This window comes from Lampetra planeri, chromosome 22 (genome assembly GCF_965212315.1).
Source record: "Lampetra planeri chromosome 22, kcLamPlan1.2.h2, whole genome shotgun sequence".
In the NCBI taxonomy this organism is placed as follows: domain Eukaryota; kingdom Metazoa; phylum Chordata; class Hyperoartia; order Petromyzontiformes; family Petromyzontidae; genus Lampetra; species Lampetra planeri.
Genome location: NC_136128.1, coordinates 6,022,638 through 6,038,127, shown reverse-complemented (window position 1 = coordinate 6,038,127; position 15,490 = coordinate 6,022,638). Strand labels below are relative to the sequence as shown.

The window sequence follows — 15,490 nt, the reverse complement described above, 5'->3', positions numbered from 1 at the left end:
TACCCCTATCTCTATGGTAATGGGAGTCCACTTTGAACTGGACATTTACTTAGATGACAGTTTTCCGACGCCCTGCTTAAGATAGTTCAACTTCACTCGGGTATGACTGGGTGTCACTAAGCCCCACTGGGTTTGAAGAAGCTTGAAGCATATCAGGAGAATCTGCTTCCAGATAAGGCTTCATGAACCACAACTGTTGCTGCTGCTGCTGTTTCTGTGCATCGTGCCACTGCTGCAGGTTGGATGCTGCCGTTGCTCCTCCACACGCCGTCTCGTTTATAGCAAAGCCGGTTGCAAACAGATTCGCAAATCTGCGAGCATTTACAGGCGCACCCCTCACTTATTCTTCTTTGGCTAGCCATCGAAAAACAGACGGCCACTGCATCACGCGCTTTCAGGTGAGCTTCTGCGGCCGTCTGGAGCGCTCCTCTCTCCGCAATTAGGAAGTCACTGAAGCTTTGCGTTCTCAAGTCGAGATTGAAAACTAATTTCTTTACAACTGCTTTTGTGTTTAGTTTTTTGTCCTTCACCCCGCACCTCCTAGTCGCGCAGTTGGCTACGTACGGTGCGAAAGAAGTTCAACATACGTACGAATAAAGTTGAAATATGAAGTTTGGACATTCGCTCTCTGTTATCTTGCCAAAGACGTATATCGATCACCCCTCGTACTCTGATACGAAAGCCTCGCTCGCATTTATGCAAGTTGCTCTTCAAAGGCCGCATGAGCCTCGTAAAATTTGCACTCAACACTGACCGTACCACAATACCATATGTGCCCGGCCTGTGTGCAGCATTGTCCGTGCAGGGAAGGTGCGTGCGATGGCGTGCACATTCAAAGGAATTCGAACAGACGACAGGTGGTGCTTAAGCAGCATTCCCTCAACGTGCAGGGCCCTGTCGTCTCAAATATGTCACGCCTTTTTTTGTGTCATTCTTCCGAAAGCCTCTGAATAAGCCGGCATTCTCTGTAAGCATGCTCAGAGATGGCATTCCCCGGGATTTAAAGAAAGGAATAAAGTAGTGAATTTAAATATATATTAAACACAATGGCATTGCGTGTATTTTATGTAAAATACACGGACGTTTAGAATCAAGGAGATTGTTACACCTTATACCCTACACCGTACTTTAAATGTACTTAAATAATACAGAGGGGTAGGGAAGAGAGTGGTGGCGCAGTGGTTAGCGCACCAGTGCTATGAACCCAGAGATCTGAGTTTGATTCAAAGCCACAGCTATCTCCCCCACCCCCTTCAGTAAAACCCACATCAACCGGTGTCGTGAAGTATGGTAAAACAATCCATGTAACCGATGTCACGATGTGACCTGCATCCAGCAAGTGCGTTGACAATGGGTGGTAAATTATTGTTAAAAGTAGTCGTTTCATTTAGTTTCTAAAAAAACGAATCCACGATTAATTACTGTTGTGCTTTTTTGGGGGGGATTTCTAAAGAACGTGCGGAAAGAAAATGAATGGTTTCATTGCCACGCGTTAGGGATCGGTTGCATTCAGTGCGGACTTACCTCTTTTTTCCAGTGCTACGGTCGTGTAGGAGGGCGGAGAGGAAATGTGGGGCATGAAAGCAAGGAAAAGAGAAGTCAAGGGAAAGTTAGAACACATTTACAAGCGACATTTTAGAGACGGCATGACAAAAGAGTGAAAAATTCGGAGGAAGTTAATGAAGGCAGGAAAAGTGTATTTTTTTTTAGCGAAGTATAAGGTAAAGATGATTTGTGTTTGAAATGAATGAAAAAAACTCGTAAATGCTAAACAATGACGAATATTATTCCAGGTCTTAAGCTGAAAGCAATTGAAAGGTAAAACACATTTATAAGCGGCATTTTAGAGACAGCATGACACCAGAGTAAACATTCAGAGGAAGTTAATGAAGACGGAAAAAATATATATTTTTAGTGAAGTATCAGGTAAAGAAGATTTGTGTTTGAAATAAATGAAAAAAAACTACTAAATGCTGAACAATGACAAACAAATATTCCAGGTACTTCACTCGTGGAAATTAGAGCATTTTCATATCATTCAATGAGCGTTTGTAGGAACACTGTTTGTCAATGTTGTAATGCTCGCCGGTGTTTGTTTTCACATCAGCCAAAACAACACGGAGTACAAATGTTCGTATATTGCAGTCTACACGCCAGATTAAACACAATATGCAAATCATGTTTTCGTATTTATTTGCACTCAGTCGGCAAACTTTCTATTTTCTGCAATGTTTGTGTGTATTTCCTGTAAATTATAATGCAGGAAATTTTAATGATTTACAGAACATCTATAATAAAAAAAGACCTCTGTCAATGGACATATTATATCACGATAGCAAAAACATCAAGTGTTCATAAACGCAATCGTATGTCGTGCAAACGAGACAATATGGACTGTTGCAGTTCATACACGCATGATGATCATCCAATCAGCCATCAAAGACAAAGATTCCCCCCCGATAGCCTGAACATACTTGGGGCAAGTGCTGTTAGCGAGCACCTTCGAAGGTAGGCACGGTACACGATGGGGTTGGTGGCCAGTACCACTCCCGACCGCCTTTGTCTCCCCATCGGTGATGTTTAAACAACGCACCAGGTACTCATTTGAGGCTGAGTCGACCTAGGGGAGGCCCAGGACCCGTTCAGATAATTGTCACCGGTGTTGGCTGTGAGCGTAAATCGATGGCTGCGCCACCGCTCCCCGCAATATCGGCTACCAAATCCGAACCCACAAACAGCGCACTCAGCCAAATGCTCAAGTGGATTTTTGTCAAACTCTTGACCGCAAGAAAGCAGCATTTACTAAATGTGTGCCAGAGAACAGCACGGTGGAGGACAAAGTTCCCGCAGAGGTGTCAGTTAGTATAGGCCTGGACAAGGAAAGCTCACCCTGGCCATCATTAGAGAGATCTGTGGACCTCAACGCACGAGCAAATCTAGCCCTCGGGCCACCTGTCAGAATTGACGTCTGACGCGAGAAATTCGTCAGGCGTAGTGCGAACAACAGTGGACTGACTCGGCGACCTTAGTGGCTCTTCGTGCCTCCCGCTGTGACAACGGTATGTGGCAGGACACCGAGTGGAACACCGGAAACACCGTGGGGTTAACGTCGACTAAAATACCTCTTGACCGAGCCCAACATGTAGCACGGCTTGAAAGCGTGCCACCCCAGCAGGCAGCAGGCACTCCATGCGAGGGTGAGAAAGTAATGAGGCCTGAGCCAATCGGTGACGCCGCTTTATGGAAACTGGAATTCCTGTCTTTCAAATAAGCTCACCACGGGCCTTCTTTGTCGTGGTTTCATCCGTGAAAAGCATCTCACATGTTACAGCTGATTGCACACACACCCACACACACTTTATTTATTCCACAATGTTTAGGGGTGTACTAAAACATATTTTGGTTTGCCTTCAAATCTGGCCAAATGGTCAGCTGTTTTTTTGGGAGGGATTGATATTTGGCCAAAATTTAAGCAATAATGTTTTGTGAATATTGAAGCCGAATATTAGAATTGAACACGGATCACTAAGGAGGGGACGCCATTGGAGGAGTTGTGACAAGAACAACAACAACAACAACCGCACCACGAGCACATGGCGAGGGAGAGAGAGAGAAAGAGGGAGAAATGAAGAAAGACTCAAATCTGGCTTCAATAATTATTATCACTTTAGAAAATTAGATTTTAAAACCAGATTGAATACAATTACATATATAGTTGGAGTTCTCTATTGAGAATATGCTGCATCTGGCCATCGGAGCACATGATACAAAAGCATCGTCTTATAAAGTGCTGAATACGACTGGTAAGAGGTCATCTATAATTATCAGCATCTCTTTTTACAAGCGCACAAAGGCCCCACTGCTACCTTCAAAGGGGATGGACGTTTGGGGGGGAGGGGGGGGTGTGCAGTTTCACTTCGTGGGTCGCGGTGAATAGCCCGCTGCACGGGAGCACGGTGTTTTATACGCAAGCCGAGTGGAGCACAGGTAACAGGGTGAAGTGGTAAAAGGGGTCCTAGCAAAGCCGCATTGGTTTCGTGCGGTTGCGCTACACGGCTCTCCGATGCGCTTGGGGGGGTCGTCGTGTCCCGCCCCCGCGTTTTGTTGTGTCCGACGTTTCGCTCCACGTGCTGGGGAGCTTCTTCAGGAAATGAATTCAGCAACTCGACTTTCGAGGCAAAGCGTACCATTGAAACCACCGTACAGTACGTTGAATGTATTATTTATATTTTCTGCAGTGTATGGTAAGGTATCCTAATAAAGTTGGAGTCAATTGCCTCATTCATGGGTTGGTGAATGCCGTTTTTTGTCCGGTTTTTTTGGTGAAAGTGTATGGAAGTGTTTTTTTTAATCAACCATGGGCAGATTTTGAAGGTGATGGGTTTTCGCTATTTGTCAAGATGCAACTTTGCCTCTTGAATTGAATTTGTCCACCTTTATTAATGATGGACGATTTGTTGTAAATTCTGGATAAGTCACATTGGCCCCGATATTGTTTATTTTTTATTCTACTCTGTTTATACCAGTGGGTGGATATCCATACAGTGCTACAATACAAAATAAACCTAAAAATATGTTACAAAAAATGTAACACGTACATTACATTAAAAAATGACATGTGTATATGAAACGTAGGTGGAGCGGTGGCACAGTGGTTAGCGCTCTACACGACTAATCTGGCGACCAGTTTGATTCCTGTTCACGGTTAACATCAGTCGTTAGTAATATCTGAACCGGTCCTGGGAAACCCATCCCCGTAACCAACCCGCACTGACTGGCACAGTGAAGTATGAACAAACAACCTCCACGACCAACGTGGCGAGGGGAAGCCTTCATCCAGCAGCGGATTGACAAGAAGGTTCAGGCCTGTTCATCTGAACTTTGTTCGTGATTTTTAAACCAGCATTTTACTTGTACATAAACTCCGTAGGCCAAATTGCAGCTAAACAGCCGTGACAATAAATCTGGCTTTCATTGATTTGTTGTCGTCGAGATGGAAGCCTCTGCCTAAAATAACATCCCGGAAGTTTGCCCTTCCGAGCATGCCATGAATTACCGCCTTGCTGCCAGGGCAAATCCCCGACCACGGGGGGCTAAGCCAGAGCTCATTTTCCAGGGCCGGAACCCACGCGCGATGTCCCCTTCCAAAATCCCCCACACGCACACCTCTGCCGCTAATTTTAGAGGGACATTGCTGGCTGCCTCACCGAGAGCTCAAGCACAGCCAGTGCGGTGGCGAGGACACGTGCGAACGCGACCCCATCGATCACGCTTAACTTGGAACGGGACCAATCAGGTTCTGCTGCTACTGACGGCAAGGTGTCACGCACGGGAAACTATTATTTAGTTATATCACGATTGCAGAACACAGGCCGAAAAGGCCAAAAGAAGCCAAGTGGGCCAAAAACAAACATCACCGTTAAAGTTACAATTGATGAATTGAGCAAGGTTGTTATTTGAATAAGTTGGGGGATTAGTTGATGGGAGGTGATTCCAAAGTGGAGCAGAGCGAAGGGAGGAACAGCAAGTGGAGTGTTGTGAGCCGCAGTGTGGTGGTGGTTGAACGCGGCGTGGGTGAGATCAAACGTCAGTCTGGAAGAGTGAGTCCTCAACATGGGCGGAGGAATCAAGGGACCCATCGGTTAATTGTCTTTTAACATACCGAGGGCAATAATAATAATTTACGCTTATAAAGCACCCTTAAACTATCGTTCTCGGGACGCTATGCATGGAAAGGCGAAAAGAGTTTAACATCAAACAAGGAAAGACGAAGTGAGAAAGACGTTTGAAAATAACTAACGAGAAAAAGCCATTTTAACCTATATACGTTTTTTAGTCGAGATTTCAAGATTTGTAGTGTCGCGGAAGGCCTAGGCAAATGCGCGTGTCGTCTGGCGACACCCCTGCAATGCGGTACTTTGTATGGAAAGTCAGCGTTGGTGGATCACACGGATACGCGGAACTCTGGAACTCGCTGGGCTGTGGAGTGGCCAGGAGATGGCAGCACAGTGAATAAAGTCGCACATCTGTGCAGGCCCTCTTGAGTGTTCGCTTCACGTATGAACGTATTTTCTTCGGAAATCTTAGCTTTTCTCCTTCATGTAAAAAACACTTTGAAAAAATATATAATTCGGCAGCGATATGAAAATAACACCCTCATGGCAAATGAGTGTTGATTATGAGTAAGACTCTCCTAGATAAATCAACTGCGTTGTTTAATAATCATGATAAGAAATGTTCATGTACAGTGGCACTCGCTCAAATGCATTGGCAACTCAAAACACCTGAAATTCCCACGTCATCTCAACTAGTCCACCATAACCTGCTGCAGGGTAGTCAATGAGATGAGTTATAAGAACAACTAAGTAGGTAGGTGGGTAGATGAGTGAGCGAGTGTGTTGTTTGTTGCAATTATTACCGTGATTATCACAACCGACTAGGATGTATGCCATTTCAAGTTTGAAGTTCAAGTTCACTTTACTTTAACAAGTTGAGAACTCACGAGACGAGGATGAGTCTAATCTGCAAGAGTGACTTGGGCTTTTAAAAGGAATCATGAAAAAAAAAGTTTGGTCATTGTTTACCAAGGCGGCGGTCAAATTCGCACGCTTCGGATGATTTACTTTTAATACGCTAATTCGTTATTTGCGAACGTGTTGTTGCACTCAAAAAATTAGAGACTTGCAAAGATGCAAATATTTGCAAATCGTAGTGTCGGCGGTAGTGGCGGTTGGTAACAATGACTATAGACGGAGAGACTGCACTAAATTACTTTCAAACAGCAGCCAGCCCATGTGGAAATAAGCTGCATGTCCCGTCCACGCTGTGGAGCACAGGGCACCATTATCCACCAGTGGAATGGGATTCACATTTTTTCCAGCACTGGCAATGATTAACGTGGGAGCTTTGCCAAGACTGAAGAAAGCCTTTGAAATATACCCATGGAATACCGAGCCCATAGCAGCCCAGCACGAGTAAGCTAGCAAGCACTATCTTGGGGCACTTACACACGTGTTGTAGCACATCCATCATATTAGATTTTTAAAAAATATATTGTTCGTAAACAAAATAATAATAACGTTTCCCATGAGTGTTTCAATAATGTCAAATCAATTAAAGTTGTGATGAACCCCCCCCCCACCCACCCACTTCCATCCCTACCCCCCACTGCCCCCACCCCTCGTGAATTGATAAATTGTCATGATTTAGTGTCACGATTTGATGCAATAATTGATTTTCTACATCATGGGACCTCCTTTGCCAGTACCAAATATGATAATAGTTTTTTCCCCTTTTTTCTGGCAATCGAAACGTCGTATGCTATTATTTAATTTATTATTTTATCTTTATACGTGACTTTACCGAAAGAACCAAAGAATAATTCCTGCAGTCGCGAAAGCTCCAAAATTAAGAACAAAACAGGTGTTAAGATGTTAAAACACCAAACTGACACCTTTTACAAGTACGCCTTTTGGCGTCCTCAGGTCTATAACGAAGAAAGCTGTCTCTGGTGTTGACCAATCAGTTTCAAAGACAATGCATATATTATCAGAGTATGTTTTTTGTTTGCATTCTGACCACAAGTATTGTGGTTAATGCAGACATGATTCCTTGTAAAAGGTTTCAGTTTGGTGTTGTATCAACTTAACACCTGTTTTGTTGCCAGAAAAAAGGGGAAAACCCTATTATCAAGAATTGATTTATTTTAAATCTACATATATGTAGTTTACTGCGGCAAAATTAGCGTCCTCAAATGACTGGATGAGTCACATGAACCCACTTTTCTGAACAATATGAGTTCAGACACACGCGCAATTTGACGCGAGTTTCGTGAGCCCACAATTCGATACTAAACGATACATCGATGCATTGTTACGCTAAATATGTACAAGTAATTGTGGTACACTTTCATGTTCACAAGCATATGTGCTTATAAGGCAATAGTTTGTGTTTTAATAACTGGACATTGAATTGAGATTGATCAATGTTTCATTAAAATGAGAGTTTGAGAGCCATTGATAGTAAACATTATGAATCTTTATAAATAGCATTATATACACGACATTTGCGTAGTCATTATTTGTCTCCAATGAACAAATATGTGTTAAATATTAAGTATTTTACCTACAATTGTGACAAAATCACCATCAATGCACACACTCCTGTCGGATCTCGGAAGCTAAGCAACGTTGAGCCTGGTTAGCAGGTGGATGGGCTGACCACCACTAAGGCTTGCCAGGTGTTGTAGGCGTGCGCTGTGAAGAATCATGCTATGCTACTTGTGGTAGTGTTTTTTCCATGTTCTCCGGTTTCCAACCCCATGAAGCCAAACACTGATTAAATCGAATTCGCCAAACATCACAATGCAGCAGGCTCTTTCTGAAAACGACTCAGTGAGGCTGTACTGAGTCAACAAATGTCAGTATTATTTTGACCGATTGATTTATTTCGGAATCTGAAAAAGTGTGCTATTAAAATGACAGCCAATATCAACTTACCGCAATGCGCTTTGGGCAAAGATTTTGACACGAGCGCGGTTTACCTTTCACCGCTGACTAAAATGTATAAATTAACGGGGGGAAAGCGGTAATAGATTCACACGTGTTGGCACAGTGTTCTTCGAGCCAGCGATGCATTGAAGCATCGCGGCCAGCGAACACATGAATGCATATGCATGAGGCGGTGTTATATGGCTCTTGACGGTCCTCATGTAAGCCCTGCCTTGCCCTATGACTGTGGGAAGGGTGCGTCCTGCTGAATGGAGTGGGTGATGGATATGGGACCGCAAGAGAGCCACTGGGCTGTGAATCAACATCGCACCCACGAGAGAGGAAGGCAAAGACAAGACAGCCTTGTGCGTGCGCGCGTGCGTGTGTGCGAGTTGCTATGCGCATGCACTCGAGTGTGTGCTGGGGCGGTGTGCTCTTGAGCACACGCTACATTACAATCGAAATGACAAAAAAATAACTCAACATATTGTGTCATTAACATTGTGGCCTTGAAAGGTAAAATATACATAAGAGGTGTAATTTCGGGTGATGTTCGTTGAAGAATGGCCATTTCCTGAAATGCGACGTATATTTTCAATACAGCAACACCCATTGCTGTACCGTACTTCTACGCTCCCGCGTCAATGCTTTTCACTTTCGCCAAACTATACAGAAGCAGTGTGGTGAGGCATGGTCGAGTAAACCCCCCCCCCCCCCCACTATGTGCACAATGTGGAGGAGAGGCCCTCATCCAGCAGTGAATTTACACAAAGGCTGTTTACGTTCACGATGGATTGATGAGACAACCCACTGCAGATGAAGTCAAAGGGGACATTTTTTTAAAAATCGGAAATAACATTGGCTATCTAATTTACGTCTGCAACATACCCTGGAACTGAAGAAATCTACACAATTTGCTGATGCATACCGTTTGAATGGTTAAAATAAAATCGTAAAAAAAACATACAAAACAGTTATTGTATCTCAAATCTTCGCATATAAATGACAATTGCATGGTTGTTGTAAACTTTTAAGTGACTTACACTGCAGCCAGAAATTACACCTTTAGTTCACGGCAATGGAAAAAGTTCCAGTGGCAATTGCACTGCATGGCCACATATTTCGGGAGCAGATGTGTTCATGCCCTGGCCTGAAGCCACTAAGATCTGTGTTTTATTTGCCCGTGAAATATTTCTGATGGTACGTTTCTTAACATCTCTGTGCTTGATTCAATATTTTTAACTCCCGAGTTCCCGTAAGATCTACCGGAGAGCTCACGTTGAGGAATAACAACTTCTGGCCGCTAAATTCCTGCATTTGATCCAAAAATCACATTTCCACTCGTATTTTTCTCGCTCTGCAATGGTCCCAATGTTCGTCTCTAAGAGCCCCACCTTCTTCAGTCGGGTATAGACGAGGGCTTCCCCACGTAGCAAATTAGTTGTGGTGGCTGTTTGACCTTGCTCCACACCACATTTATCAATGTGGGTAGGTGAAGGCAGGGAGCATAGACATAGAAGCATACAAGTGCAGTACAATTTGCAGCCTATAACACCACCTCCTGTATACATGGAAGCCACCCATCTAAGTAGGTTCGAGATCCAGCTTGGCTTCTGAGATCTGACGAATTGGGCACATATTGGGTGGTTTGGCCATGGACAGCACGGCTCAAGCGTCCCGTAAATCACGTGACTTCTGTGTGGCCACCCCCACTCTGAATCCCTCCCTTCTCCCCGCCCCCTATGAAAACAGACGCTTCTCTGTGCAGCAGCGTCGCGGCCCCTTTACGTGGTGCTTCTTTCTCCCTACCATCATCATTACTGACCTCTTCGCTCCCATTTGCCATTCCTTTTCCATCCTCTTACTCTTATTTCCCATTCTTTCTCTCCTCTCTTCCCTTCCCCATTCCTCTTTTATTTTTTTTATTAATTACATCCTTGACTCTAGATTTGAAGCTTTCGTGACTGCAAGGATTCATACTCTTAGATTTTTTCGGTAAAGTCATGTAGGTAAAAAATAACAAAATTAAAATTAATAAAAGTAATAATAATAATAAAATAATAAATCACGACGTTTCGGAGGCAACACAAGTCTCCGTCATCAGGTGGGCCCACTTGATACAGCAAATCTGGCTGTGACGGTCCCACCTGATGACGGAGACTTGTGTTGCCTGCGAAACGTCGTGATTTATTATTTTATTTTTATTATTACTTTTATTAATTTTAATTGTATTACTTTTTTACCTACGTGACTTTAACGAAAAAACCTAAGAGTATACATCGTTGACTCTAATAATATAGGGTTTTCCCCCTTTTTTCTGGCAACAAAACTGAAACCTTTTTTACGAGGATTCATGGCTGCATTAACCACAATACTTGCAGTCAAATGCAAACATAAAAGACACTATGATAATATATGCATTGTCCTTGAAACATCCCGTGGTGCACCATGGGTAAACAGTTGCTCGTATTGTGTATTACGTTGCACGTAATATGAAGCGGATACAATGAATGATGTACAAATACTTATATAAAAATGGTAAAGCTTATAATTTGTTAAGCATTGTTTTCTGTTACATGAAGAGATATAATTAGGATACCCTGCAAAAGCAATTGATCAGCAACTACAGTAGAACTCATGCCACATTCAGTAATCGATTGAAGTAGATCAACATAGCCTTCATGCTTAGAAATCCTCAGCTACCAATGCACTGTATGGATCTCGAAACTGCTGCTAAAACACACACTTCATGGAATCTATGTTGTGCTTGTTCCCTGCCTGTTAAGTGGCAGGATTACGTTTCTTTTGTGTGAACACATTTAAAATACTGTTAGTGCCAGGGTCCCATCGTCCTGACAAAATAACAGAATCATTCAAGAATTAACCTTCGAAACCAGGCTTATTCGAGTCAGGTTTAGTTAGGGGACAAACAGAAATGCACAGACCGGGATTGGCATAAAATCATTCGCACAGTGGCTGAATGCATTAAAACAAGAGGAGACATTTCGCCGTTACTGCTGTAAATGTCAAACTCAATGGGCATTCCACTGAACAAAGGTGTTTTATACAATGGTAACACAATATCGTCCTTAACAACAGATCAAAGAAGATGATGATGATGGTGATGGCGATGATGTTTAATAATATCGTATGGCCATTTGTCAATCTACTGCTGGATGAGGGCCTCCCCTGGCTGTGTGGTCATCAAGATTGTTGGTCCATACTTCCCCACGTATCATCAGCGCTTGGAGGGAAAAGGCCCAGGACTGCTTCAGACATCACCTGCCACTGATGTTAACCACGCCTAACAATCACAGCACTGGGGGACATCATGCGGAAGCTGCTGATAATGACAACATGGGACATGGTGCCAAAACAAACCTGTATCACTAGGGCAACCAATCAATCTACGATGTACAACTCGTCACATTCAGCAAAAAAGTTGACCCGGATGTCCAGAGATATTTTAGCGGTGTACTTGTTCCACAACAAAGAGGGTTCGGGATATACGAGTGAGCGGCTTAATGCACTGGAGGTAAAATTCATGTCGAGCAGCCTAAATCCGAATGCGTGCTCCGGAATGATAGGGGGTGGGATTCTACAGAATTGGGCACCCTCGAAATTTATACCTTTTGGCCAAGGAGATGTTGTTGGCACGCGCTGAATTAAGAAGGTGAAATAAATTACAAAAGTGTTTTCGGTGTGTGTCTTTTGAGGCTCAGTGCCCATACACCGCATAAATCGCATTCACATAAAGAACCCAAGGATGTAATCCTTCTCAAGTCACCCTAATTTTATGGCGCTCGTAAAATTGCCAAGGAAATAATAATAATAAAAATGCTCCCCAACGCCGTACAAAGGAGTACCTTTATAGAGGCTAAAATGAGCGTTACGGTTTTCTCAGGCTTAAAAACGGGAGCATTGTGGATTGCTTTAATATGTAGGCTTTCGCGACCAATATCATCCATAATACAGCCAATATGTTAACGCATGCACGCATACATACAGACCAATATAATAATGCAATGTACAATATCCAAAATACAGGTTTTTTTTGGGTTAGATCGTGTAAATATATAATTGTGTCGTTAAACCCGCCACCACCCGACACAGCCAATTGGTAAAGTTTGTCACATGAACAGAACGTGCCAATTCGTTACTAGTACAGCACCACCGGTTGTGTGTTGGAGAGCAAAGCCAATGGTGTACTGCACTAGTGACGAATTGGCACGTGCTGTTTATGTGACAAACCTTATTAGTTGGCTGTGTCGGGTGGTGGCGGGTTTAACTTGAACTTGAACGACACATTTATATATTTACTTGATCTAACCCAAACCACCTGTGTTATGGATTGTTGATTGCGTTTCAATATAGGGCTCTGCTTTCAAACTCACGCCCTAAATGAATTGGAAACTTTTAACTGGAGTCATGGGGAGGTGCAAAACCCGGTGCAGAATTTAAAAAAAGAAATCAATGGCACCTTTCATGTTTTGGGTTTAAAAAGTCACACGGGAAGACATGAATAGAACTTGTGAACCTTAAAGCAATGCATTATGGGTAAGATGTGTTTGATCAGTACTTGTGAAACGCATGGCAGGTTGTGTTGGAACATTCAATTGCTCATCCAATAACATTTTTGTTTAAATGCGCGTAGCCATTTTAAAATTCGACGTGTAGTTTGTGGGCAGAGGCGGTGCAGCGGTTAGCACTATAAACACACCAACATGGGTTCCATTCCCAATCATGGCGAACATGCACGGAGATTGATATCTGAACCTTTCTTGTGTCCTCTCCTCACCGATCCCCCCCCCACCCCCCACTTCCTAGCACGATGAAGTACAGTCCAACAGACTCCCACAACTGACATGGTGTTGGGATGCCTTCATCAAGCAGTGGGTTGATAAAGCGATGCAAATGATGATTATAAAAACTAATTAAATACAGTACCGCACCTCTGATTAGAAGTTGTCTACATACGGTGAAAAAGAAGTTCGACATACATACGTTTAAATAAAGTACAGTAAGATTCTCACGAATGAATTTCTGTAACAGAAGCCTCCTATGATGAAGAATAACTGTGGCCAACATTGATTATTACAACTGGCCCGATTGCCCTGAAGATGTGAGGGTTACCCACAATTTCCCCCAACGCAAGCAGCTGTGAGAAGAAGCAGATACAGTCGGACAAGCGAACTCAACACGAACGTATCCCTTCACCTGGTTATCATCCACGCGACCACGGGGAGAGAGTGAGAGGAACGCAAATATAGAGCAGCAGGCGTCGGGATCGGGATCGAACCGACGATCTCCTGCGTAGCGATCGTGGTAGTCAACATCTCCTAGCCACCGCGGCGTTTTGCGAGTGACCCACGCTATAAGATGTTCTGTGTTCATATTTTGTTTGTTGCGGTTACACCCGACTTAAGAGCCGCATGGCTCACAGGGCTACACCTAATAAATGAAACTTGAAACTTGAAAACATCAAACCAGAACGCTCTGGCGCTGCCAACGCAGCTCGCGACCTCAACACTCCGGCCAGCGTGGCGTACGCATGCACGCCACGTGCTGCGTGCATGCGAATGCGCACGTGTGAGCACAAACGTGTGAGCACAAACGTGTGAGCGATGCCCCAATGTTCTCTCCGTACCTTCATCAGGTGCTTGTTCACCCATTTCGTGAAGGTTTTCTTCTGAACACGATCACGCTCGTCTGCGATGAGAAGGAGAAGAAGAAGAGGCAACATTGGGTCATTACATTCCTCTTGTGGATTCCGAACGGGGGTTACTCAAGACTCAACAGCAGATAGTGCCACCTCGTCTGAATAGGCGCGCACACAAACGCAGACCGGCGGTGCATTGGTTAGCGCGCTGCGCTAGGAACCCGCCGGCCCGAGTTCGATCCCCGCTCGTGATCAACAACAGTGACGATTATCTAAACGGGTCCTGAGCCTCCCCGAGGTTGACTCAGCCTTAAATGAGTACCTGATGCAATGTGTAAACATCAGCTTCGATGGAAACAAAGGCGACCGGGCATGGTGTTGACCACCCACGCGACCCCCCCCCCCCCCGTGTGCTGTGCCGGCCTTCATAGGTGCTACTCGATAACCGCACTTGCCCCAGCAATTTGTTGAGGTTACATGGGGGATCTTTGTATTTGCGGAAGAGTGGTTGCAGTGTTTTGTGCAATGTTCTATGAACTTGATGATCAGAGTTGAATTCCCATCCGTAAATAACATCAGCGGTGAATGGTGTCTGAACCTGACCTAGGGTCTCTCCTGGGGTCATCTCAGCCTTAAATTAGCAGCTTGTACAATGTATAAACATCAGCATTGTGGAGACCCAAAGCAGCCATGCATGCTACTGGCCATATTACCCATTTGCATGCTATGCAGGTAACCACTATCCTTATCATGCATATTTGAGATAAACAGTTGTATCAAAATGCATTGGTATTGAACGGCGTACGTTGTATGCAGATCATGGTGTGAGTGCTTGCAGTGTGTAAGTCTCTTGCTTGAACCTGTAAAATCACAGCTCCGCCACATCTCTCCACGACAATGGCTGTTCGTTTTAACATATTCTCGTAACATTCTCTTTACAGCAGCTGGTTGTGCGAGCTTTTCCGTTCTAGGCGGCGTTTGGAATGCTTCCGAGGAACCCTATAGCCCTCGGCTTTCACACCGCAGTGGTGCGGACATGAAGCCACTTGTTGAGCGAACGTTATTTACTGCTGCTCGCTTTCACATCCCGGCCTCTCGCAGGAGGCCTCATACACGTGAATAACGACTTCTGGCTTTAATCAGTTCCTCAGTTGGCTGCCCCCATGGTGACTTTAAAGTGAGGTTCAACATTGGCACATCCCACAGTCTCGGGCTGCTTGTACGAGGCATGCCACGCCTTACGCGGCTTTTTTTTGTATCGCCGAGGCTTTCATTTCAGGTAAAGGCCAAATAAAATCTGGTTTAATGCTGTTCGTTGGAATGCTTTAACAAGGTAATGGAC

The 15,490-nt window shown here is 44.2% G+C and overlaps 1 protein-coding gene across 4 annotated transcripts in view; it reads right to left on the bottom strand.

The window, feature by feature from the left end:
* PLEC (plectin) overlaps positions 1-15,490 on the bottom strand; it is a 175,788-nt gene that overhangs the window by 78,807 nt on the left and 81,491 nt on the right. For all 4 annotated transcript variants that reach the window (XM_078604279.1, XM_078604280.1, XM_078604278.1 and 1 more), the window contains exon 2: positions 14,137-14,198. In XM_078604279.1, coding sequence (XP_078460405.1) covers positions 14,137-14,198 — 62 coding nt within the window. The remainder of the gene's footprint in view (positions 1-14,136; positions 14,199-15,490) is intronic.